The sequence below is a fragment of the Drosophila grimshawi genome, unplaced genomic scaffold (assembly GCF_018153295.1).
Source record: "Drosophila grimshawi isolate 15287-2541.00 unplaced genomic scaffold, ASM1815329v1 contig_1367, whole genome shotgun sequence".
NCBI classification, from domain to species: Eukaryota; Metazoa; Arthropoda; class Insecta; order Diptera; family Drosophilidae; genus Drosophila; species Drosophila grimshawi.
Genome location: NW_025062889.1, coordinates 896,552 through 919,749, shown reverse-complemented (window position 1 = coordinate 919,749; position 23,198 = coordinate 896,552). Strand labels below are relative to the sequence as shown.

The 23,198-nt window shown below is 40.3% G+C and overlaps 2 protein-coding genes across 2 annotated transcripts in view; one reads left to right on the top strand and one right to left on the bottom strand.

The window, feature by feature from the left end:
• LOC6568691 overlaps window positions 1–17,660 on the top strand; it is a 38,680-nt gene extending 21,020 nt beyond the window's left edge. Inside the window, exons 2-13 of the mRNA XM_032741067.2 lie at window positions 1,609–1,744; window positions 6,515–6,723; window positions 6,822–7,066; window positions 9,171–9,243; window positions 10,187–10,338; window positions 10,404–10,611; window positions 10,691–10,821; window positions 10,983–11,136; window positions 11,259–12,062; window positions 13,370–13,669; window positions 13,809–14,209; window positions 16,187–17,660. Of these exons, the coding sequence (XP_032596958.1) occupies window positions 1,609–1,744; window positions 6,515–6,723; window positions 6,822–7,066; window positions 9,171–9,243; window positions 10,187–10,338; window positions 10,404–10,611; window positions 10,691–10,821; window positions 10,983–11,136; window positions 11,259–12,062; window positions 13,370–13,669; window positions 13,809–14,209; window positions 16,187–16,750 (3,377 nt within the window). The 3' untranslated portion in view covers window positions 16,751–17,660. The remainder of the gene's footprint in view (window positions 1–1,608; window positions 1,745–6,514; window positions 6,724–6,821; window positions 7,067–9,170; window positions 9,244–10,186; window positions 10,339–10,403; window positions 10,612–10,690; window positions 10,822–10,982; window positions 11,137–11,258; window positions 12,063–13,369; window positions 13,670–13,808; window positions 14,210–16,186) is intronic.
• Window positions 17,661–19,317: 1,657 nt separating this feature from the next.
• Window positions 19,318–22,669, bottom strand: LOC6568690 (RNA polymerase-associated protein CTR9 homolog). Its single transcript, XM_032741005.1, has 5 exons — window positions 22,536–22,669; window positions 20,929–22,478; window positions 20,657–20,873; window positions 20,049–20,485; window positions 19,318–19,993 (listed from the first exon to the last, which is right to left on the bottom strand). Exons 1-5 carry the CDS (start codon window positions 22,662–22,664, stop codon window positions 19,639–19,641), a joined length of 2,688 nt encoding a protein of 895 aa, XP_032596896.1. The 5' UTR covers window positions 22,665–22,669; the 3' UTR covers window positions 19,318–19,638.
• Between the last annotated feature and the right edge of the window lie 529 nt (window positions 22,670–23,198).

Here is a 23,198-nt window from a genome sequence, read left to right as displayed (position 1 = left end):
CTTTCATACATATATCGAATATAACGCCAATTATGAGAAATAAAAATGCATTAATTTAATTGAATTGCTGCGAACGACAAAAGCCGGAAAGAAATGTTGTATTTTCATAATCTACTCAATAGATATAAATGTTAACTAATATTTTTAAAAGCTCAACAGCAATGCAAACAAAAACCCGAAAATCGAAAACTGTTGACATAAATGTATGATAAGCAACAAAGGAGAGAGAGTGTTTGTGTGGGACGGGGAGGGGTGAGAGGGAAGCTCATGTCACATATAGGCACGTACAAAACACGCCCATTGCCATTGTTGGTAATATGAAAAATATAATTTGTATAATTACAAATGCTTCGATAATACCAAACACCCAATCAACATTGGAAATTAAAGAGGCAGCAACAATAAACAATATCGCTACAATTGTCCAAAATCGGTTGAAAGCTACACCCAGTTCCAAGTTCCAAGTTCCCAGTTCCCAGCCGTAGAGTCACACTGAGGGCAACAACTAATTGCCCGGTCGCCAGTCGGACTCATTCCGCTCCACAGCGGGACGACACGCACAGCGCGACGCCAACTAAGAGGGTGGGGCAGATGATGGTGAAGAAGAAGAAGAAGAAGAAGAAGCCATCGATGTCGACACCACGTCGCGAGACGACTGAGTTTTAAGTTGAGGCGCCACACTCGCGCTGTGCATTGACACTGCCACACGTAGCAGTCTTCGTAGATGCATAGATGATGATGATGTCGTTGGTGATGATGATGACAACGAAGAAATTGACAGCGATGTCGACTCTATATCTGCACTGAGAAAATCCAAATACTAAAATTGTCACAAGTCAGACAAAGTGGCAAAAGAATGCGATATTCCTTGAGTAATGTTTGTTCGACCCAAAATCACTAAACTGAAAACTGTTTTGTAATTAGCTGAGTATGATTGCCATTTGCTTACTTGGAGTAAGATATTCAAGATTCGAGATGCTCAATTTCTTGAATTAATCGTGTCAGTATTTAAAAATCAATGCTCGTAATGATAATATGGTCCTTAATGAACTAAGATTTATATCTATTGAAAAATCAAATTCTACTAGGATAAAATTGCTTAAATTCTATTGCGTCCTAACTTTAATTTACTGTCATTAAAAATTGATCGAATTCTACCTGAAACTTGAAGAAAATAGTCAGGAGTTGAATACGACTTTAATACCCAAGTTTTTCTCTGAGTGTTAATTGCAGTCAGACCACGCTTTGGTTACCCCTTTTCAGCGCCAGTCTTATCATCAAAGGAAATCAAGCTGTCAGTCAATTTATGGTTATAGCAATGTAGCACAGTATTCAAACGCGTGCTTAGGGAACACGCCAAACAACAACACAACAACTACAACACAGAACAACAGCAACACACACTTCTACACAAAGAAGGCTTACGCACAATGTCAAAGTTCACATATATTTCAATTAAGTTATGCCCTCAGCAACGAAGCGAATATTTATACAAATTACAGCTGTAGCATTTTATTATAATTTCGTATGTCAGTTGTATTGAATTTCATGTATTATTTATAATTGAAAGACAAAGTCAATTCCAATATTAATTATCTCTCTTTGCAGGTCCTCTATCGGAGGTGCTCACAGCTGTCGGTTCAGAGGTGGCTCTGCCTTGTGATCTAATGCCCGGCACAATGATCGCCGATAAAGTTCAAATCGTTATTTGGTATCGTGAGGGAAATGTGAAACCCATCTATAGGTAAGTACCTAAATTAAGAATTATGGGTGTAATAACATTTAAGTATGTGATTTGTGTGGCCTAATCCAATTAAAATTAATGAAGTTCAGCAAGGGTATGTAACGAGCAGACGGGAACATCTACAACTTCAAAAACCGAGTGAATTTAGTTATGTCCGCCCTTCTGTCAATATGAACAAGCTAGAGACTCAAAATTTGGAATATTTATCACTTAATTTATTATTTATTCCTTAATTTATTTATCGACCCAAATCGTTTCCCGATAGCAATAAGAGACTATTGTAAGAGTTTTGCATTCTTACTGGCATATTATATACCAGACTTGCTATTAATCAACTGTACAAATTAATTACAACTAATTGAGATTTTCCCAATCAAAATTCATATTGGTATTTAATAAACTAAAATTATCTAGTCTAGAATATATTTACTAGCTGTGCACAGGGTATCTCCAAGTAGAGCTGTCTCAACTACAGTATACTCACTTGTTCATTTTACGCAGCTCGTTTTGCGGGACTTAAAAAAACATACACCTTTACTTAAGCGAGAATTCTCAAGAATTCTTATAAATATTCGCACATCTTCAGCAGTACTTAAAAGTCCATGAAATCCTCTTAGCAATAATTTTATTAAGAGGCGTTCTAATCTGCCAAGTAAGATGCCATTAAAGTAACACCCCCGTACAAAGTTAACTGAATAACTGAAAAATTGGCAAAATATATATATTTTTGGATTTTTATTCAATGGCATAGGACAACAACGGTAACATTGCCAACAAGCAGCAACGACTTATTTGACAGAAAAAAACAATTTTCTTGTTTTTTTTCGAATTGGGTTGGTTTCCTGTGCTCTGGGCCAATTATGAAAAGCTGAAGAGATGTCGACACACACACGCGACTTGAGGTGCGCTCTCATTATAAATTCTATTAGCGTTAGCCATTTATGTTGAATTTGACGATATAAGCATTACTTACACACATAGTGCCCCTCCCCACCCCGACCATATATGCACACAGAGTACGTGCATCTTTTGGCCTGATATTATTATTTTTATTTTTGCTGTTTTTGTTGTTGTTGTTCTTGTTTTGTTGGGTTGTGACAGGTGAACAGCTTCAAGCTCTAAACGGTTTTTAACAAGCGAAGCAATCAGAAATATGCCAAATTGTTAGCAGGTGGAATGTCATATATATAAACATGTATATATATATATATATGTGTATATATTTATATACTATGTGCTTAGATGCCAAGTTGACTATTGGGGCATCAGCAAGTCACAAAAGAATGTTTTGCCTTGAGCCCTTAAAAGGGTACAGAAGATGTTATACCGTTGCTCACAAGACCAGAAATTGATTTTACATACTCTGACAACCTTGGCGAACACACACACAAACACACTTACACTTACACACACACACACACACATACACAGCAACACCCACACCTACCGCACACTTTGGCAGCCCGAATCGATTATGGGCGCAGTCAAAGTGTCAAAGTTAAATGTGCATTCATGTGGTTCGATTGATTTTACAATATAAACTCGCTGCGGTGACTGCAATTACAGTTTCCGAGTACCGCATTTTATGACCGCCTCCCCACTCCCCACTCCCAACCCCCAACGCGCAACCCCCACCATAAACTTTACTGCCCCTCATCACACCTTTCTTTCTCGCTCTATCGTTCTACAACCGATCTGAAGTGCTACCAAATAAAGCGTTTTTTGTTTTATTTTCTCACCCATGACCGTGCTTGTGCCCGCATTTTGTATTTTTATTGTTTTCCATCAATTTTAATTTGCTTTTTTCTACACTTCATAAATTTTCGTTGTTTTCTCAGTGTTGCTGTTGCTGTTGCTGTTGTTCTGAAGAGCGAGTGAAATTTCCATATGCCAGAGAAGGTCGACAAGATTAATTACATGAAAAAACTTTGTTGCCCAATTGCTGTCAGGTACAACTGCCCGCCCCACCCACTATCAATGACCTTTAGCTGCCCAGGGTGCATATATATATATATATACCTATATTTATGTACTTCGAGATATTGAGCATGGAGGCCAAATCAACTTATAAGTAGCCTCTGGCCCCATTTTGTGGGTGATTTACGAATTCAGTTCACAATTTTCTTCGTTTTTTTTTTGGCTGTTGAACCTAATTTAATTATCTGTAAATCCATTAAGAAATAACCATCCATCATGTGGCACTTACTCTCGTACTCCTTTCTGCCACACAATGCAGTCACTTTTGGATTTATTTTAGGAGTCTGGATGCATTTGAATTTTTCCTTGTAATAAATCACCAGCGACATATGGGGGCTGAAAGAGAGGGAGCTGATATGCATGCATAAGCTCTTTGATATATTCAAGATGTGCGATAATCTAGGGGGAATGCTTTCATATCAGGCCATCGTACATAATGCTACTTGAGCCGAGGTTAAGTGACGCTGGACAGGTCAGCGCGTGAACGCCATAAGATTAAAACCAGAAATTATTCAATATATATATTTAATTAAAATTATCAGTGGAGTAATCTACAAAAATAAATTCATTTTGTGGTGAAAAATCCGTAATAAAAAAAAATCCGTAAATCAAATCTCAAATCAAAAATGTGTTTGTCATGATTGATAAGTGAGAAGCTAAACAAACTTGATTTAAGGTTTCCAATATATGCTTTTGATTTGATTTGATTTCTTTTGCGCTGTGGAAAAACTTCGCTCATTAACAGATTTAATATATGAAAATCTTTTTTAATCCTAGCGTGTTCCAGCTTCAAAATAGCAGCGAATACAGAACTGATAAATCCATATGCGCATTTGTACATTTAAACTTTTACTTTGCGACCACAAAAAAAAAAAAAAAATTATGCTTCTGCTTTTTATGATAAGATAAATATTTTAATGTCCGGGCTTTAGCCTATTTAAAGGTGATTAAATGATGGCGCTGGTCAAATAAGTAAAGTGGAATATAAAAACTTAATTTCAAATGAAATCGGCTTAAAAAATGCTACACCCAAACAAACAGCGCTAAATTGATCAATTAATTAATTGAAGCAAACTATAAAAAATGAAAACACTGTTCCCAGCCAATGAATTAACATAAACAGCGAAATTTATTTTGGTCTCCAGTGCATTAAGGGGGAAAACCAGACCAGCAAACAATAGCAACAGCAACAACAACAACAATGGGTGGCTCTTTAGGAGGGTAGGGGCGAAAATACACAAAAAGGGCAGCGCAAATTCGAAAAAAAAAACAACAACATAAAACAAATTAAAAATTTACAAGTGTCATCAAATTAAGTGCCACACACATAAAGAGGCAAACTAATTCGACTGGGGAGCAGAGCAAGGGAAATGTAAAACTGAGCGAAACAGAGACTGAAAAAAATACAATTTAAATGTAACCATTTAAAATGTTGGAAAAACTGAACATTTTCTGAAAAAAAAATACATAAAATCGAAAGTTCTGAAATGCACTTTGGATTATTTACGATTTGTTGTTGTTTCTGGTCGGCTGTAACTTTGGGGCGTTGACATTTAATGCGGCATTTTGTCAAAATGCATGGAGACAACCATAAAAAAGAACAACAACAACAAAAAACATTTGCCAATAACAATAAAAAACTATTTTTTTTTGCTTTTTCTCTTGGTTTTCCATTGTTTGTTTGTTGGTTCTGATTGGACTGGCATTCTGTTTGCTGGGGAAAGCTAATGAGACATTCTATTTTTACGGCGATTGCCAGATTTAGATTTTGTTTGCATTTTCAGCGATTTTTATATACCCATTTCATTTCTGATTTGACACACATTTCTCTACATAGCTATGTTTTTGTTTCTTTCTCTTAATTGCCACCAAATAAAATCGATTGATGTCTATAAAAGCGATCCTCTAGTGAATGTCTGCCTGTGCAATAATCCCTGGGGTGTGTACGAAGGCAGCTACTTTATGGATTTGATAGTTATTCTTTTTAGTCGGACTTGAGACGTGCTTGGTATGTGAAATGATTGAATGGCAAATGCATTGAACTCTTACAGAAAGAGATACTAACTTTACAAACGAATGAAGATGAAATGGTAAAATTGATCGAAAAATCACCCGTTGCAAAGAACTTTGCCAACCATTATAATTGAAACGTTGTATCAATCTTCAGGCCGTGATATTGTTAAAAATCGGTTAAGTTTTGGCTAAATTATAGCATTGAACAAGTTTGACCCAACTAGCACTTTTGACGGTAAGATTTTTACATGGAAATGGAGTCAGAATCGCGTTTAAAACTTCAAAGTTTTCACCTTGTTAAATTGTCAATTTAGAATGTCGTTTTCATCTACAGGTCAAACCATGATTAAAATGCCCTGGTGCTTGGATATCGTTTTAGTTTTGACAATGAGCACTTTTTGATCATTTTATCATAAATTTCGAGCCAGACTTAAGTTTTCAACTTTGAATGCGGGATTAAACAAGAGCTCAAACCAACATCAAAACTATATTGCTTTTGAAAATCGCATCACTTTTGATAAAGTTATGGCTTATTATGGAAAGCTTTGACATTAAATGCCATTTATTTTTGTTGGCTTTGGCCAACAGCTGTCCATTTTGAGTTACCAAATATTTAAAATATATATATAAATATTTATGTCGAATAATTGTAAATGGAAACAGAAAAAAGCACTCAGTAAATTCAATTACAGTGTAAAAGCCCTTTAGTGACATTTGAAATATGCAAATTGTGAATAATCTAATTGAATATATTTTACACTACTCAACTTCGTTTTACAGCTTCGATGCGAGAGGTCGACCACTACACCAGGCGGTGCCCTGGGCCGATGAAAATGTCTTCAACAAAAAGGCTCACTTCTACTATGACACAAATCCGCCGGCTTTGCGCATCAAGAACATTCAGACCACAGATGCTGGGCTCTACAAATGTCGCGTTGATTTCCATAAATCACCGACGCGCAATTGGCGCATTAATGTGACAGTCCTTGGTACGTAGCAAAATCACAGACCCTTAAGTCTCTTGTCGCTTTATTACATCACTTTCATTTGCCATTTTCGCTTTTGCGCTTTTCGTTTTCATTTGCAGTGCCACCCACTCAGTTGACCATACTGGACCATCACGGGGCCGCGGTCCGAGATCAAACGGCCGGACCCTATCTCGAGGGTGATAGCATCAATTTGACCTGTCTGTCCAGCGGGGGTGTTCCCCCGCCACGGGTATCCTGGTGGCGTGAACACGCTCTTGTCGATGACTCCTTTCAGGTGCTGCCGGATGGCTCGGTGCGCAATGCCCTCCACCTGAAGAATATACAGCGGAAGGATCTGCTAACGGTAAGTGGCCATCGTTGACATTCACCCACAAAACATTCCCGTGTAAACCTTATTTATGAGTAAAGCCAACAAAAGAACCAGCAGCAGCAGCACCAGCAGCTTCTATACAATACTATAACCCATCCGCACAATGGCCAAACGCTGACCATTTATTTCGCTTAGCCACAGAAAACCCAACATTAACGACAACGCTCGGTGTGGCCAACAGCTCTAAGTCCCAGTACGAGCTGGGAGTCCCCACAATAGCTAATAGAAATCAGAGCGCCTGGTCGAATTGAATGCAGCCGCGTTGGCAGCGAATGCAGCTGCGACTGCATTGGGGAATGGAATATATTGTTGGCAGTTAATTCTAAGCCGATTTCGCTTTGCTTTTGGGTAATGAACAATATTGTTAGACCGCCGCTAATCCACTTATTCAACAGCACCTCTCTCTCTCTCTCTGTCTTCCTCTCTCTCTCTCTCTTTTGTCGGCCCACTTGTACAAATTGTAGGCCTTTGTGAATGACGGCTCTTTTGTGTTCGCGGCAAGCATTGTGAAGGAAACCCGTATTAATATGCTGGTCTAGAAATCACTTGAAAAACCCCTTGTGCGGTGCTAAAGCCCAAAATTATTAGTCGACAACGTTGAGGGTTCTTGAATAAGTTCTTGGCTGGACGCTAGCATATGACAAATATAAGTACACTGTTCAAAATCTACACCCAAAATAAGCTTACCATTTACTCCATCTGAAATGATTATCTGTAATCGATAGTAACATTCAATTAGCTTATAGAATTTTACTTAAATATACCCCGAACCCATAATGAAATTATACGAAACTTTATAAAGCATCTTCGACCCCATTAAGTACATGCTGATACTTCAAATTTTGGAATATAAATTCTCGTTGTTCACATACAATTATTGTTGATGAATGAATAAGCTACTTTTTCCTCCAGTGTAGTGTGAAGAGACCTAAGAATCACTCAGTTGGATTCAAGTCACCGCAAATTATTCAGTTGAGTGCATTCCTTAACGACTACCACCATAAATCAAACGACATAATCCCATTTAAACTACAACTACTCGAAATTTGAAATTAAAGCACAACAAACATGAATTTAGTGAAGTGCATTAATGTAAATTGGAAAACATTAGCTATTCAGCAATGCGATAGCTTTAAAGTCAAGCAGTTCGCTTGGAAATCAATCCATTTCAAACTCCATTTAAACACAATTAACAGCTCAACACAAAGAGGCAACTCAATTGGTATTGGTCTTTTAAAGCGAGAAACACACAAATTTCAATATCGAAAGCAATTCCGTTAAACGAGAAACAAAATAACAACAAACAAGAAATGCATTGTACATTAGCAATAAACACATTCGGGACACAAACGATGACCCACTGCGACCCCACCTGGCGATGCTATTGAAGACATATTGTATAACCCAAAGAAAATTTATGACCTAATTTCCTAGCCAAAAACGACACTTTGACAGACTGGCCTGGTCGCCAACTGTCTGGGCTAGTAGCCTATCTATAGCTAGCCTGCTTTTAATTTTCCCCCAAGTTATGCAAATATTTTTACTAGACATCGTTACAATTTTCGTGCCTCAATAAAATGTCCGCATTGGAAACGTATATGGCCAGAAAGTATCGCATTACCAGCAACAGCAACAACAACGGCAACAAGTCAAGCTACAGAATTTATGATATTAATACTGCTACAAGCGCACAGAGCACAGCGAAGCCTGTGGAACGTAACATAATTGATTAACATTTTCTGGAGCAGTTGGCTTGGCTAGTGGGTAGTGGGTGGTGGGTGGTGGGTGATGGGTGGTGCGTTGGAAGCATGGTTTGCTCTGTATATTATTTTCTTATTTTCTTTATTTTCTTTTGCTCAGTGTTTGCGTGTTCGACAAGCATTTCAAGCAATTAAAATTAAATGTTCACCTCTTCAGCTCAAGGTTGATTTATCATCCTGCAGACGTTCCATTATCGCCAATATTTTATCGCATATTGTATATATTGTAATTTGTATATTGTTGTATTAATAGACGACCAATTATCGTATTATGCATAAATCAACCATATTGTTTTCTCTCTTTTTTCCATTTGCAGATGTACACCTGCCAGGCGACCAATGGCCATGTTGTTCCGGCATTGACCAAAAAAGTTATACTCGATATGAACTGTAAGTTGTGGGAGTTTGTTGGTGGGAGGGGAAAGGGGGGAAGAGGGAACAATCATCTTTTAATATGCATGTCCCGTTTCGTATTACAAATTTTATTCAAATGATGCTGATAAACTCCTCAACCACCCACAATGTTGCTGCTGCAGTCAGTTTTGTGTTGGCATTTGTAATTATGTTTACGACTCAACGTGGGCAGTCAGTTGGCCAAATGTCAACAGTTCAAGGCCAGATACTGGCACGGCTTTGAGGGGGGTTGGTGGGCGATTCGCCCTTCATGGAAATTAATGTAATTAAAGTTTTTGTCATTGTGGTTACGCGTTGTTTATGCATTTATGACAGCAAAACTAAGTAGTTAAGCTGTGAGCGGGCAGGAGAGTGAAGGGTGTAGTTTGTTTTACTAGGTGAATATGCTAATCGCATTACGGATCCCTCGAGTGCAAACAGTGCAATAATGATAAGGTTGTTTCCAGTTTTATGCTGGTTGTAAAGTTTTGTGCATAGACAAAACACAACAGTAAATTCAGTAAAGCTTGTATAAGCCTGCCCATATTGATGCTTGTGGGTTAGTTAACATTTTATTTAAACAGTTCGAGAATGGTGAGCCTTATAGTAAATGTATTATGCTAGTAAAGTTGTCAACAATTTGTATATACATATGAATAGTGAGCATTATTGCAAAGAGCTGCCAATAATCTTGACAGTTTTTAGGCCGCAAACGGAACTGCATATTTAATAATTGAAATTCAGAAACGGGATCGGAACAGATATTAAAAATTTGTCTTAAGAACTAGTTACAGCAACCGAAAACCAAAATATAGATATGCACTGATGATTTTGAGTACAGCGTATTGTGATTTCAGTGGCAAACACTTTATTCCTGCAAATAGATAGTATACTTATTAAACTAATAACTTATCCTTAAATCGCATTTCTTTTTGCACAGTGCCGCCATTAAGTCTGCTGCTGCAGGGTCTCAATCATGCCGTTGTTGCTGGCACACGCACCCATGTGACCTGCACGGCAATCGGTGCTCGTCCTCCTCCCCATATTATCTGGTCGAAGGCTGGTCAGATACTGAAGGGTGCCTCACAGTCGGTGAGTAAAGGGCGACGCACTAATTAATCCATTCAAATAACTTTGGATAATTTCTACAAACACAGACTGCCTCAGATGGAAACACTACCATATCGGAGCTAATGCTCATACCCGTGCCAGAGGACAATGAGAGGCAAGTGGTCTGCTCCATTGCACTCAACTCGGGCATCACATCGCAGCAGCTGCACGAAGGTGATACGACAGTCATGACAACCCTGGGCAATGGCAATATGGGTCTCTTTCTGAAGGACTCCCGTGTGCTCAACGTGACTCGTAAGTTGAGAGTAAATTTATATGATTGCAGCTTGTTTTAGTATCTGTCTCTCTCTCTCTGTCTATTCATTCTGTACAGATGCACCCATTGTTATTCTGAATTTGGGCGCTCCACTCGACCCAAACAATTTACTTAAGGGTTCCGATGTCTATCTGGAGTGTGATGTGCGTGCTAATCCCGCCATCACACGTGTCGAATGGTATCACAATGTAAGTAACCAAAGCTTCAAACTAGCCCTACATAAATTATCTGCCTCTCTTTCTGGCAAATACAACTGGGAGTTTTTTCCTAATTCTAAAAATGTTTTTGTTCTCCTTTTTGCTTGTAAACTCAACTCATTCTTGTCTCATTCTGGGTCTCAATTGCGCAGGACAAACAATTGCACTCGTCTCGCGGCATCATCATATCGAATCAAACGCTGGTGCTACAGGGTATTTCCAAGTCCTCACACGGCCAATACTTTTGCCGAGCGACGAACCTGCAGGGCAGCGTGTCCAGCAATGAAGTTTACCTCGATGTGAAATGTACGTGATTGAGTAACTAAAACGAATACTTGGCCAAGCACTCGACCTTATCCAGTACTTGTTCTGCTCCTTCTCTTTTTCTTCTCTCGTTTATTTTCGTTCTTCTCTTGCTGCTGCCACAGATCCGCCCGTGTGCAAGTCGGAATCGACGATTATACGCGCTGCACTCAAGCAGACAATCAACATTACCTGCGAGGTGGACGCGAATCCACTCGATAATCTAAATTACAAGTGGCACTTCAACAACTCGCTGGAGAATCTCATTGAGTTGCCGCAGGTGGGGCAGCTGCTGCTGCTCCCTGCCGCACTTAGCCTGCCACCGGAGTTGTCTTCCGGCAATGGCGGATATTATCAGCGCAGCAAACGGAAGCACACACACGCCACCAGCAGCAGCAGCGGCGCTAGCAGCAGCGGGCAACGGTTGCTTCATGGCCGACATGGACGCGTCGCCAGCATTGTGGACATGACGGCCAGTGTCCGTTTCGAGGATGAATACGACCTGGAGCACGAGCAGGAGCACGAGCACCAGCACGAGTTCGATGGCTATACGGATTATGTGGAGCAACCGTACACGCAAATGGTCTACTCCAACATGGTGCACAAGAATCACGTGGACAACAAGCAGCCGCAGCGCAAACAGCTGCTGCAACAGCAGCAGCAACAGCAGCAGCTCCTTCAGAACCCCAGCGAATCGGGTAGCAGTGGACAACAGTTGTTGTTGGCGGAACGAAAGCGATTGGCGGCATTGCACAAGCAGCAGCATCATCGCCAACAGCTGGCCACGCCCACAACGACGAGTGCGCCCCCATTGAACAATGTCTACAGCTACCATGTTGAGAGCTACGAGAGCTTTGGCGCCATTTCCTGCGTGGCCAACAGCCCGATGGGCCACAGCCAGCCCTGTTGGTATCACATTCAGCCCGCAGGTGAGTTATCAGTGTAAATATGTAAGAATTGGGTAGTCGTACATGTCATAGGGTATCTGCCAGTCGGGCACTCTCAGCCATATGTGCCAATCTTATTTATTGCTGAGTTTGTTGTCTGGTAAGTCAATCGTTTGGTTGGTTAGCTGGAACAAACAAATAAATAAAGAGGAATATATATATTTTAATTAATTTCGCATCGAGCATATTCAACAATGACGTTGACGTGCAACATGTTTACTCAATTCCTGCGGCTGATGCTGTTGCTGTTGATGTTGATGTTGCGGTTGCGAGGCGCTGGCCGCATTCTGACCGAGTGTGTATGTGTGCGTGTGAGTGACCAGTAGATAATTGTTGCACGTAACGCGGCCAAGTGGCTGACACCATTTGGTGTGTGAATCTCGGCGCGTTGTTATTTACATTTTGAAACTGTGGGGCAGTGTTGCAACAGCACCACCAGCAACTGCAACAGCAACAGCAGCATCGATGTGGCAATTTCACGCGTTGCAATTGTTTGCAGCAATTCCGGGCAGCCCATGTCCCTGGCAGCAATAAAAGCCAAGTTTACCAACATTCAGTTCTTGTTGTTGTTGTTGTTGATGCAGCTTCAATCTGTGTCGCCAATAATCTGATAATCAAATGCAATAAATTGCAAGGCGCATCATTTATTTACCTATCGCCGATAGCAAATGGCGAATGGGAATGGCGAATTGCGAATGGGGAATGGCTCTCTCTGCTGGCGTTAAATTTTAAGTACATAAAACGGTCATGGCCTGAAATGTCACCAGGATAATGGCAGCGGTAAACAAAAGAATGGGGCGATTGGTCGAAACCATGAAGCTAAGTGCAGCAAATTTATTTATGGCTTAAATCGGACTGTTATTTTCATCAAGTTGCATAAATGCAGAGTGTTGCATAAATGTGCAATTTAAATGTCATAAACTGTATTTTTGTTTGAATAATATTCAGAACGCTAATTATCAGATGCAAGTATAATCAATAAAAGTTAATGTGTAAGGATTTCTCGGGTCGAGGTCAAGTATTTAATAGGTTATTTAAATAACAACAATCTATAAAAATGGGTCAACATGGAGCTGTGCAAATGTTTGAAACGATATCTATTCTTGATCATCATCAACATCCGAATCGTATGTTGGTCTTAGAGAATATAAAAGCAGCCTTCTAACTTGTTATCCCACGAACAGATTTCCAACTCAAAGTAAACACGCACTGAACTTTAGTTTTAAACTACACCATTTACATACCAATGAAAGTATCCTCCGTTAATAGTATGCATATTATAATTACAGACCTGCCCGAACCGGTTAAGAATTGTACGGCGTACAATGCGACAGCGAATTCGTTGCAGATACAATGCGTGCCGGGCTACGATGGTGGCATTCCGCAGCACTTTCATGCACAGGTGTTCGATGAGCTTACCCGTCAGATACTTTACAATGCATCGTATAAGTTTCCGGAGTTTATGGTGAAGCGACTGCCTAGCGATTCGGCCTTCAACATACGCGTGACGGCCGTGAATGCCCAAGGGGCTAGCAAGGTGGCCTATCGAGTGCGTGGACGGACACTCTCCGCACCCCTGCTGCGCACAGGTAAGAGTTGGACAGCCACGCCAAGCCAAGCCCGCGATATGCTGACGGCTTTTCCATTTTCCATTTGCCATTTTCGATTTTCCATTTTACTGATTTGCATACAATTTTTTTGTTGGTTTGTTTGCATTTGTTGTTGCAGCATCGTCAACGGCTGTGCTGGTGCAATTGACGCCGCTGCTGGGTGCACTAGTTGGCGTCATTGCGACACTCTTTTTGGTGGCCATTTGCGTTGTGATCTTTATTAAGTTTCGCAGCAAGCGGAGTCGCCATCATGCGACTGGAGATGCCACCACAACCGAGGCGGACAAGGGCAGCGCTGAGCCGCTCTCCCGCAATATGGGCAGCCATTCAAGTTTGGAGGACAAAAATCCGGATGTTGTGCCCCAGGAGGCCAACAGCGAGGATGAGTTCCATTTGGAGGAGAAGGCATTCGACCGCTTGAATATGGAATCTCAGCGCATTTTGTACACGTCTCCGTCACGCATTACCACCGCCTCGCCGCCGCCGCCCCCCTCGCTATCACCCACATTTGGCAAGCAGGTGAGTCTCAGATAGATAACCGATTATTGCCGCCAGCGAATTCCTTTGATTTTTTCGTGGTTTCTGCTCGAGTGAATATTCACAGCTGAAATGCACATTGAAATTTCAGTACTGCATCTGACCATCAATTTTACTTAAAACTAGAATTTTTCAGTCAGCTAAAATTGCTGCATACTTTCGGAGGTCTTTGTGCGTGTTGCCTACTTCTAGGTTCTGTTTTCAAAACTTGTATTTATTGCATATTTATATGCAGAAAGAGAACAGTCTCACACAAAATTTAATTGGCTTATCCACTTTAAATTTTAAATTAAGAAATGTTAGAAAAATAATAATTTGTGTATTAAAAGTTTGCAAAAGCTTCTAGTGCGCCAAAAAGTTGTACAACTTCAATTAATTTCTTAAAAAAAAACTCAGAAATTTCTTTAGAAATATAAAAATATCTGCAAACAATTTAATTTTAGAACATCATTATAAACGTCTTAGAAAATCTCGGCTTGCAGCATACTCCAACTTGATTTTCTGGGGCCGAAGCACACCAAATAGCCGAGACAAGAGTTGCACAAAGTTATCAAAGTTCGGTTAACTTATTTTGTCTCGCCAAATAGGAAGCCATAAACTGAAATTAATTTGCGTATGTATTTTATGTATGGCTGCCAAGAAACTGAGTGCACAGTTAAAGGCTATCAAATTGTGTCTAAATTTAACCAAAGTCATAATATGCTTGAGTCGCAGACATATATATATATTTTATATATATATGTCTATCCTCATTTGAATGCGAGCAATATCCACTTACAGCCAACACAGCTCTTGGCTAATACGAGAGCCAAAAATTACTGGTTTTGACATGGAAGTTATTATTACACGTTATTGACACAAATTGATTTAAGGTTGGGTGTTGGCAAGTGTGTGGGCGTGGCCGTCTAGATACATTCACAGATAAATATTCTCGTTAACATTTACAAATTGTGGGAAAATGAATACTTACGGTTGTGACCCAAGCCAAATATTGTAAATAAATAACCCATAATTATTTACAGTGAGTTGATACGTTGTTGCTATCCCAGCTAGAAATCAACTTTAGATTCAATTACTGTAGGCCATACTATTTATAATTGATACCAATAAGTTGCCGCAGTGGCCAAGTTAGCCATGAGTTTGTGTAACTAAAATCTCCGGAGAGAGTATGAGAATCGTGTCGACTTAACAGAAATTCACATAAACCTAAAAACTACCCGGCTTATAAATTGGTTCGCTTTGTTAAATATTCAAATGATGAAACTTTTACTCTCAGCTTTAGTTAGTTATCAAAACTATGCACACCCAAAAATACCAAATACCCTACTTGTTTTTTTTTATAGAGTGTGAGGGAAAAGCGTATATCATGTTTGACCTTTGTGGCGACAAAGTTTAAGAAATCGGTGACATGCAAGAGTGGTTTATTTTTAATTGACAAATCTTAAATTAAAATCACTCATCGCACCACTTTGTGGTTTTTATTTATCAAATGAACAGTTAACAGTGGGCACAAAGTATTACTTAGTCGGTTACACTCGACTACAATGTGCTTTGCCATCATTGTTGTCGTTTTTATTTTTTATTTCATTTTGTTATTTGCCAAAGGGTCCACATCAAATTTTAATGCTTTTTGGCTTGGCTTTGGTCAGGCAAATTTGAAGTTAGCTTTGTTTGCTTTTTAGTTTATGTTGCGGTAGCTCCTCCATGCTCCCTCCCCCAATCTAGCAGTGCATGCCATTACACGCTGGCTAACAAGCTCATTAGAAGTTAAAGCTATTTTTTTTTTAGTTTATTTTATTTTTTTTTTTTGTGGTTGGTTGCCAACTTTTAACCACACGTGAGCAAATATATTGTCAACATTTGCGTATGCAAATTTGCTGCACTTGCGAGTTTTAATTATATATTTATGAACATCTCTCTTTTTTCTCTCTCTCTGTCTCTCTGTCACTCTCTTTGCAGTATGGCGAACTATCGCTGACAACCAATCCCGCATTTAGTTTGTACAACACGCCGCAGAGAGCACCGGCGGCACAGCGTCCGATTTATACGGCTCCACCGCCGCTATTGTCCACACGAACGCCCCCAAACATTTATACACGAATACCGGGCAGGGGCAGCAGTGGAGGCACCTATCATCTGCCGGCGTATGAGACGCGCACATCGCCCACCTCGCCGTATGGCTCGACGACGACCTGCACGATGCCGCTCCTCAATGGTCAATCGAATGGATCCCTGCAGACGAACAGTGGCAGTCTTGGTGGCACCGCCTGCAATACCCTGCCGCATCCCGGCAGTCTGGGCCTCTCCGGCGGCGTCTCTACTGCAATGACGAGCTCTGTGACGAGTGGCAATATAACAATTGGTGCTGCCCAAACGCTGCTCACCTCGCCCCGAGCCCAGACCGCCTACAGCTTGGGGACGGGTACGCAATCACCGCTGCTGAGCGTGGGCAGCTCTTTGCTGGGCGTGGTTGGTGGCGGTGTCGCTGTTGGTGGTGGCAACTATGAGACGGTGAGCTCCTGAGAGTTAGCCAAAGAGGACATTAAATGTCAGATCGTGTGCATTGGGGGGAGCAGTACGTGTACAACATCGGGCGCTGAGCGCACCACCATTGTCTAGAGCCAACAGCGAATACCGCCTCTAACCAGAACCCCTCTCCCCTTCAAGCCCCACAAACTGTAATCCATTGCTGTATTATATATATATATATACATATATATATGTGTACTAGAAATAGTTAAGCAGCCTCACAAACAACATACACACATAAAAGGTATGTAATAATCCAAAATACTTTCGTCCCAACTCCCAAATAACAAAAATTGCGAACAAACAATTTATAAGACTTCCAAAAAGCAAGAGAAAAAAGTACATATATAAGAAATGGCAGAGCGATCATAGAATGTTTAGAATTTAGCAGTTACAGACGCTGAAATGACTTGAACCACAAGAGAATAAAGCATTTATCAGTGTGTGTGTGTGTGTGTGTATGTGTGTGAATGGAGAGACATATTTCGGTGAAACCAGGCAATACTGATTAGTTAAGAGTACCACGAATCACGAATCGAATACTGAGCCACATTAGCTACGCAAATATACTTCAGTGAAAATAATGAGCTATGCTTGTGAATTCACCGAGACACTTAGTTTAAAGCAAATACTTAAAAAAGAAAATATATAGATATATATTAATATATGTGTATTAATAACGAAATGCGGAATTTAGCTATAGCCCGAGTTGTAAATAATAACTAGGCTAAGAGACAAGGAGATCGATCACAAGATTAGCATTAATTGTAGTCATTTAACTCGTGTAGTCTAAACTAAATTAGTTAGTCACATTGAATCTACGAAAAGACTATCCCCCTTTCAAAACAAAATGAACAAATCCTGACTAAATTACTGACTCATATATGGCATATATATAAAAGATAATGCTTATATATATATATGTATATATAGATAATATATATAGCACAACACTTAATGGAAAACTGACTAGGCGCAAATTAACTGTATGTATTTAAGATATATATATATATATATATATATATATATGTATATGTATATCAGCGATAATATTTTTTGTTAAATGTGAAAGAAACTTTATGGAGAGCATCTGTTGTCGCAAGAAAAATCTATATCAAGTCTATATATGTAAGTATATATGTAATTACAAATCCAAAATGCCCGCGCCAATGTTCAATGTGTATGTAAAAACATTTTCGCCACCCGCCCAATATTCAAATTCAACTCTTTAAGACAACAAAAAAAAAAACAAGAAAAAAAAACAAAATACAAAAATTAACACTTAAACTACAAGTTTTTGCCAGTGTTGAACAATTCTTTGGAACCATCTAAATACATATACTAAATTGCAAGTGCTTTTTCAATGGACAAAATCAAATAATAATTGTGACTCGAATTGTAAATTAACATTACGAATAAATGGATTAAGATATATATATATATGAATATATAGTATTGTATAGTTAACTAAATATAACTTCCCATATTTTTTTAAAGTTACATTCGATTTATTTTGGAAATTGTCACTAAACTTAGTTTTACATTTTCGACATTTCTGTCAATTATTTAAGTTGTAAGCAAATGAAAAAAAAAAAACCAAACAAAACGTTCTCTATTTATTTTGGTCTATTATTTGAGAAAAGCGTTTTTTTACGTATACTAAACATAAATCTTAATATTAAAAACCAAGGAAGAATCAAAACAAAAACAACGTGAAATATGTTCAAGAATAAATAAAGAACTAAATCTGAAAACGAATGCGACGCGTTTTAATCAAACAGGAAGTTAGATTTATAATTGCGTGTCTGAATAAAATTGAGCATTTTTATTAAATATTGGCAGCTTTTGGTAATGATATTTATTTTATTTAAAGCTCAACTCTATTTTGATAACTTGGACAGTTTGAAGTTTTATTAGAAAAGCTAATTAAGCTTTGAATGCTCAATTTAGATGACGAACACATGTCTTTTTGAGAAGCTGTCAAAGGTTGTCTTTTCTGATGGATACTCCACTCCAGGACGAGGAGATGGAGATGGAGTCCACCTGCCATTTGCTGACGTTGATTTGCTTTGTCGTTTGCTATAGACATTTTTCATAATTTAAAGAGTATACACGCCCCCGAGTCGCTGCTAATGACAACAGGCGCGCACACACACACACACACGCCCACGCAACAGGACACACACAAAAATGACATGAGTTCGTGTGCGATATTTGTCCTTTTGGCAGGACACGCAATACATTTTTGGAATTAATTAACGCAGACGAAGCCCAAAACTAAACAGCCACAAACATAAACGTGTGTGCGATTGTCTGTGTCTGTGTGTGTGTGTGTGCGAGTGTGAGTGTGTGTGCTTGTAAAGTCCTCACACATCCTGCTGCGAAACTTGTCACAGACTAATTTCGTGTCTCAGCTCATAAATTGATATTAATGAGCGAGCATATTTTTTTCGCGTTTGAATTTGACTTTGGCTCGTTTGACTCTCGACAGTTACAAAGTGGACTCCCCGCCGTATACGTAATTTGAGTCGCCGGCCAATGTCCTGCGGTTATTTAACATGACTCGACATTCAAATGTACAACCCACACACACCGTTGGAGAATGGTAGCCATGGTCGCTGTGGGAGCTCGGTCACATTTCGTTTCAACAAATAAATTGTATGAGAAAACTTTTTGTTTGCACATTTCGTCTTTGGCCCTCGGGGGAATTTGGAATTTGGATAGGAACGAATGCGTTGGGTATGTTTGGTTTGGTGCAACTGGGTTGAACATTTGCAGTACATTTATTGTCCGAATTATGACATTCGACCGAAAGACTAGAATAACAAATGTGGTTTTGTCTGTAATTCAATCGTCGAGAGAGCGCCCTTCACTCGACTCGGCTAAGACTTTTCAGGTTTTTTCATTTTTTTATCTTTCTTTCGCTTCTTGGCTGTGGCTTCCTTGTCATCATCTAAATCCTTTGACTTGTGTTTTTTCTTATGCGATTTACTTTTGATCTGTTCACTTGTAGTTTCTATTGTAGTATTTTGCTCATTTTTATCCTTTTCCTTAATTTGGGCCGACTTCACATCGAAGACAATTTGATTAGGCTCTTTCTTCAGGCGATTATCTTCCAACTTTTCGGTTGCATTCTCCAGCAGTTGGCGGCATTCAATGCTCAGCTTCTGTGCATTCAATACCCATCTGCTGTGCCGCAGTGTTTCCTCTTTTGTCTGCCCCAAATATACAAAGAATCTGCCTCCGACAACAGAATTTAGTTAATGGGAATTAATAGAAATTCTTAACTCACCGTTGAGCTATTTGTAGCTCCTGCCTGGCAAGCTTTGTTTCGAATACGCTTTGGCTGTGCTGCTTCATTGCCACGGCCAGATTATAAAGTAACGTTCGATTTTGTGGCGCCACATGACGCGCCCTTATCAGCACATCCCTTGCCTCTTCAAATCGCCCACCCTGGTAGAGAGATCGAGCCAGATATTGCATCACTTGCACTTTATTCACTGGCAGCAAGTCCTCCTGCAAGTATTTTCGATACATTTCGATGGCCTTTGCATATTGTTGCTGCTCGAGAGCTATGTGCGCAATATTCAGGATGGCATCAGTGCAGCGATTGCTCGTATTGACAATTAGCTCGAACATCTTCTCGCCATCCGCCAGATGTCCGTTAAGGGTGAGTGAGACGGCAATGCCATTTGTTGCCCACAAATTACATTGATTTTGCTCTAAGGCCTAAATGAGTGAATCAACACAATGAGTTAGAAGAATTAGTTAGAATCGTTATCAGTTCAGCCTAACCCAATTGTACCTAATTACGTAATTACTTATTGTTGGATTTACAATTCTTATTTAAATGATCAATGATGATGAATTCAAATCCGGTAACATCTTCTTTCACCTTACCTTTCTGAACAGTTGTAGTGCATTCTCCACATTTCGCCTCGATTCCTCGGGCTGTCCGCGGGCAATATCTTCTTGGGCTTGAATCAACAGCACATTGCCCTGGCTGACGAGTATCTCAGAATCATGTTGATGCTGCGGTTGCCGTCGAATCGCATTGTAGTGATTCAAGGCGTGCAAAACGGAGCCCTGCTTACAATAACAAATGCCCAACAATTTTCTGCAATAAAGATGGATATGAATGGGCATATCACTGCAATCCATCTGGCTCTCACCTGGCTGCCTTGTTGTGCTCATCCCGCTGGAGCACCGCATTGAAGAACTCCAAGGCAGTGTCAATTTTATTGCGCTTATAGGCCATGGCGCCCAATCGAAGATAGCTATCCGTATAGTTGGGATACTCGCGCATCAGCTGCTTGTAGATGTTCTCCGCCTGCTCGTCCTGGCGCAGTTCCTCCAGTATGCGTGCCCGGTTGAATTTCAGTGTGAGCATGTTGCTCTCACAATGCTCGTCTTGAGTCACAGGCATCACTGCGTTTAAGGTTTGCAGCGCTTCTTTTGATTGATTGGCGTAAAATTGCAGTGCTGCAATGTTGTTGCGCCAAGTCAATGGCACATCTCTGGGTGACTCGGACAGTCCTTGATAGATGTACTTAGCCTTCTCGTAGGCGTGCAAAGACTGCTGCCAGAGCTGCTTCCGCTCATAGATATCGGCCAGGCCAAGCCAGATATCATAATCGTTCGTTGGACTATGCATCAGGGCGATATTGATCAATTCAACAGCTGCCTCAAATTTGCCCGACTGCGAGTAGAATGTGGCAAGCATGCGCAACGCCTGTGGCTGTTGTGGCAGCTTGTTGAGCACTGACTTAAGCAGTTCCTCGCCTCTAACCAAATCCCCGCGTCTCACGTAGATCTGGGCAATGCCAAACTCAGTCGGCGCATACGAATGCGGATACTCGTTGAGAGATTTCCCATAGAAATTGAAGGCGAGATCATAGTTCTTCATCGCATGAAAACAGCGCGCCAGCTGAAAGCAATCCTGTGACTGTATCAATGGATCATCCGTAATCCGATAGGCATTCCCCGCTAGCAATTGCAGTTTTTCATAGTTGCCCTCGTAGTAACAGTGGGCCGATAGCCAGGTCAATACTAACGGATGATGTGGATTCTGCTCAAAGGCCTCGCGCAACAAATTGACACCCTCCTTTGTGGAATTCGGTTGGCGTTGATTCAACTTTAGCTGGGCAATGCCGATCAGTGCATTTATGCTGTGACCATTGTGCTCCAGTGCCAGCTCGAAAGCACGACGCGCCCGATCCAGATCGCCCAGCTGCACAAAGCAATGGGCAATGCCAACACGGACATCGGCCATCGATCCCTGCGGACGATGCAGCAGAACGCTCTTGAAGTAACCCAATGCCATCTTATACTCGCCACGACTGTACGCCAGACAGGCGAGCCCCAGCAACGCCTGAACACAGTGCGGCACTTGTCGCAAAGCGGTAACAAAATGATTACTGGCCTCGTCAAGTCGCAACTCAATGAGGATCAGCGCAAATCCGCGGCACAGCAAATGCTGCACATCCGTGAAGTTCAGCTGCAAGTTGTCCATCGACTCGATTAGATTCTGCACCTTATCCTGATAGCCGACACGATTCTTGCCAAGCTTGCTGCATGCCATGCGTACAAAATGACCCGTTAGCAATGCGTAGATCCTCAACAAGTCATTCTGGTAGGCCGGCAGGGAGCTGACCTCGAGCGTTAGCGCATTCTCCAACACTGCCTCAAAGTCCCGAATGTGGTTCCGATTGTAGTACGCCCACTAAGTAGTAGAAGTGGCTATATCTGCCCAAAATTGTGGAGCTTCCCCTCTACTTACAGCTTTGGTTATCCGCTCACGGAGCGGTCCGTCTGTGTTGGTCTGCACATCCCGGGGAATTGCGCCTAGTGCCATTTGTGCAGTTCGAAGTGTATTTGAAATATCTCTTTGACTGGCCATATTATACATAGTATACACTTGTGTCACAATAATGATCTGCACTTTCAATAAGTTATGTCAGTGATGGAAACACAACAAGGGCAGGCGATGTTTTAAATAAACTTTTCGATACTTATCGATTGGTAGTATTTCTTAACTTTTTTCATTAAAATATACTTGCATAAATAGTTTATTGGGTAATTGCGTGGAAACGTCGAATTAAAATAGCAGCACACAATTTGTACAATATTATAAATCAGCGTGAATTACTTACACTCGATTAGTTTCCAGCAATTGCAGATATTGTCGTATATAAAAAGGTTTCCAATGTTTAACTTTTCATTCATTCTGAAATTTGCTTTAATGTTATAAATCGTTTCATTCCATCGCTCCAATAGTTCCGTCAAGTTTCAAACCATTAAAGGTATACAAATGGTATAAGCAAAGTGTATCTATTAATAGATAACAAAAACAATAAGAATAGAATACCAAACCCATGACTGCTATGCAAAGATTCAATTATGAATATTGAAGCTAAACAATAATTGTTATTTTATATTTGTT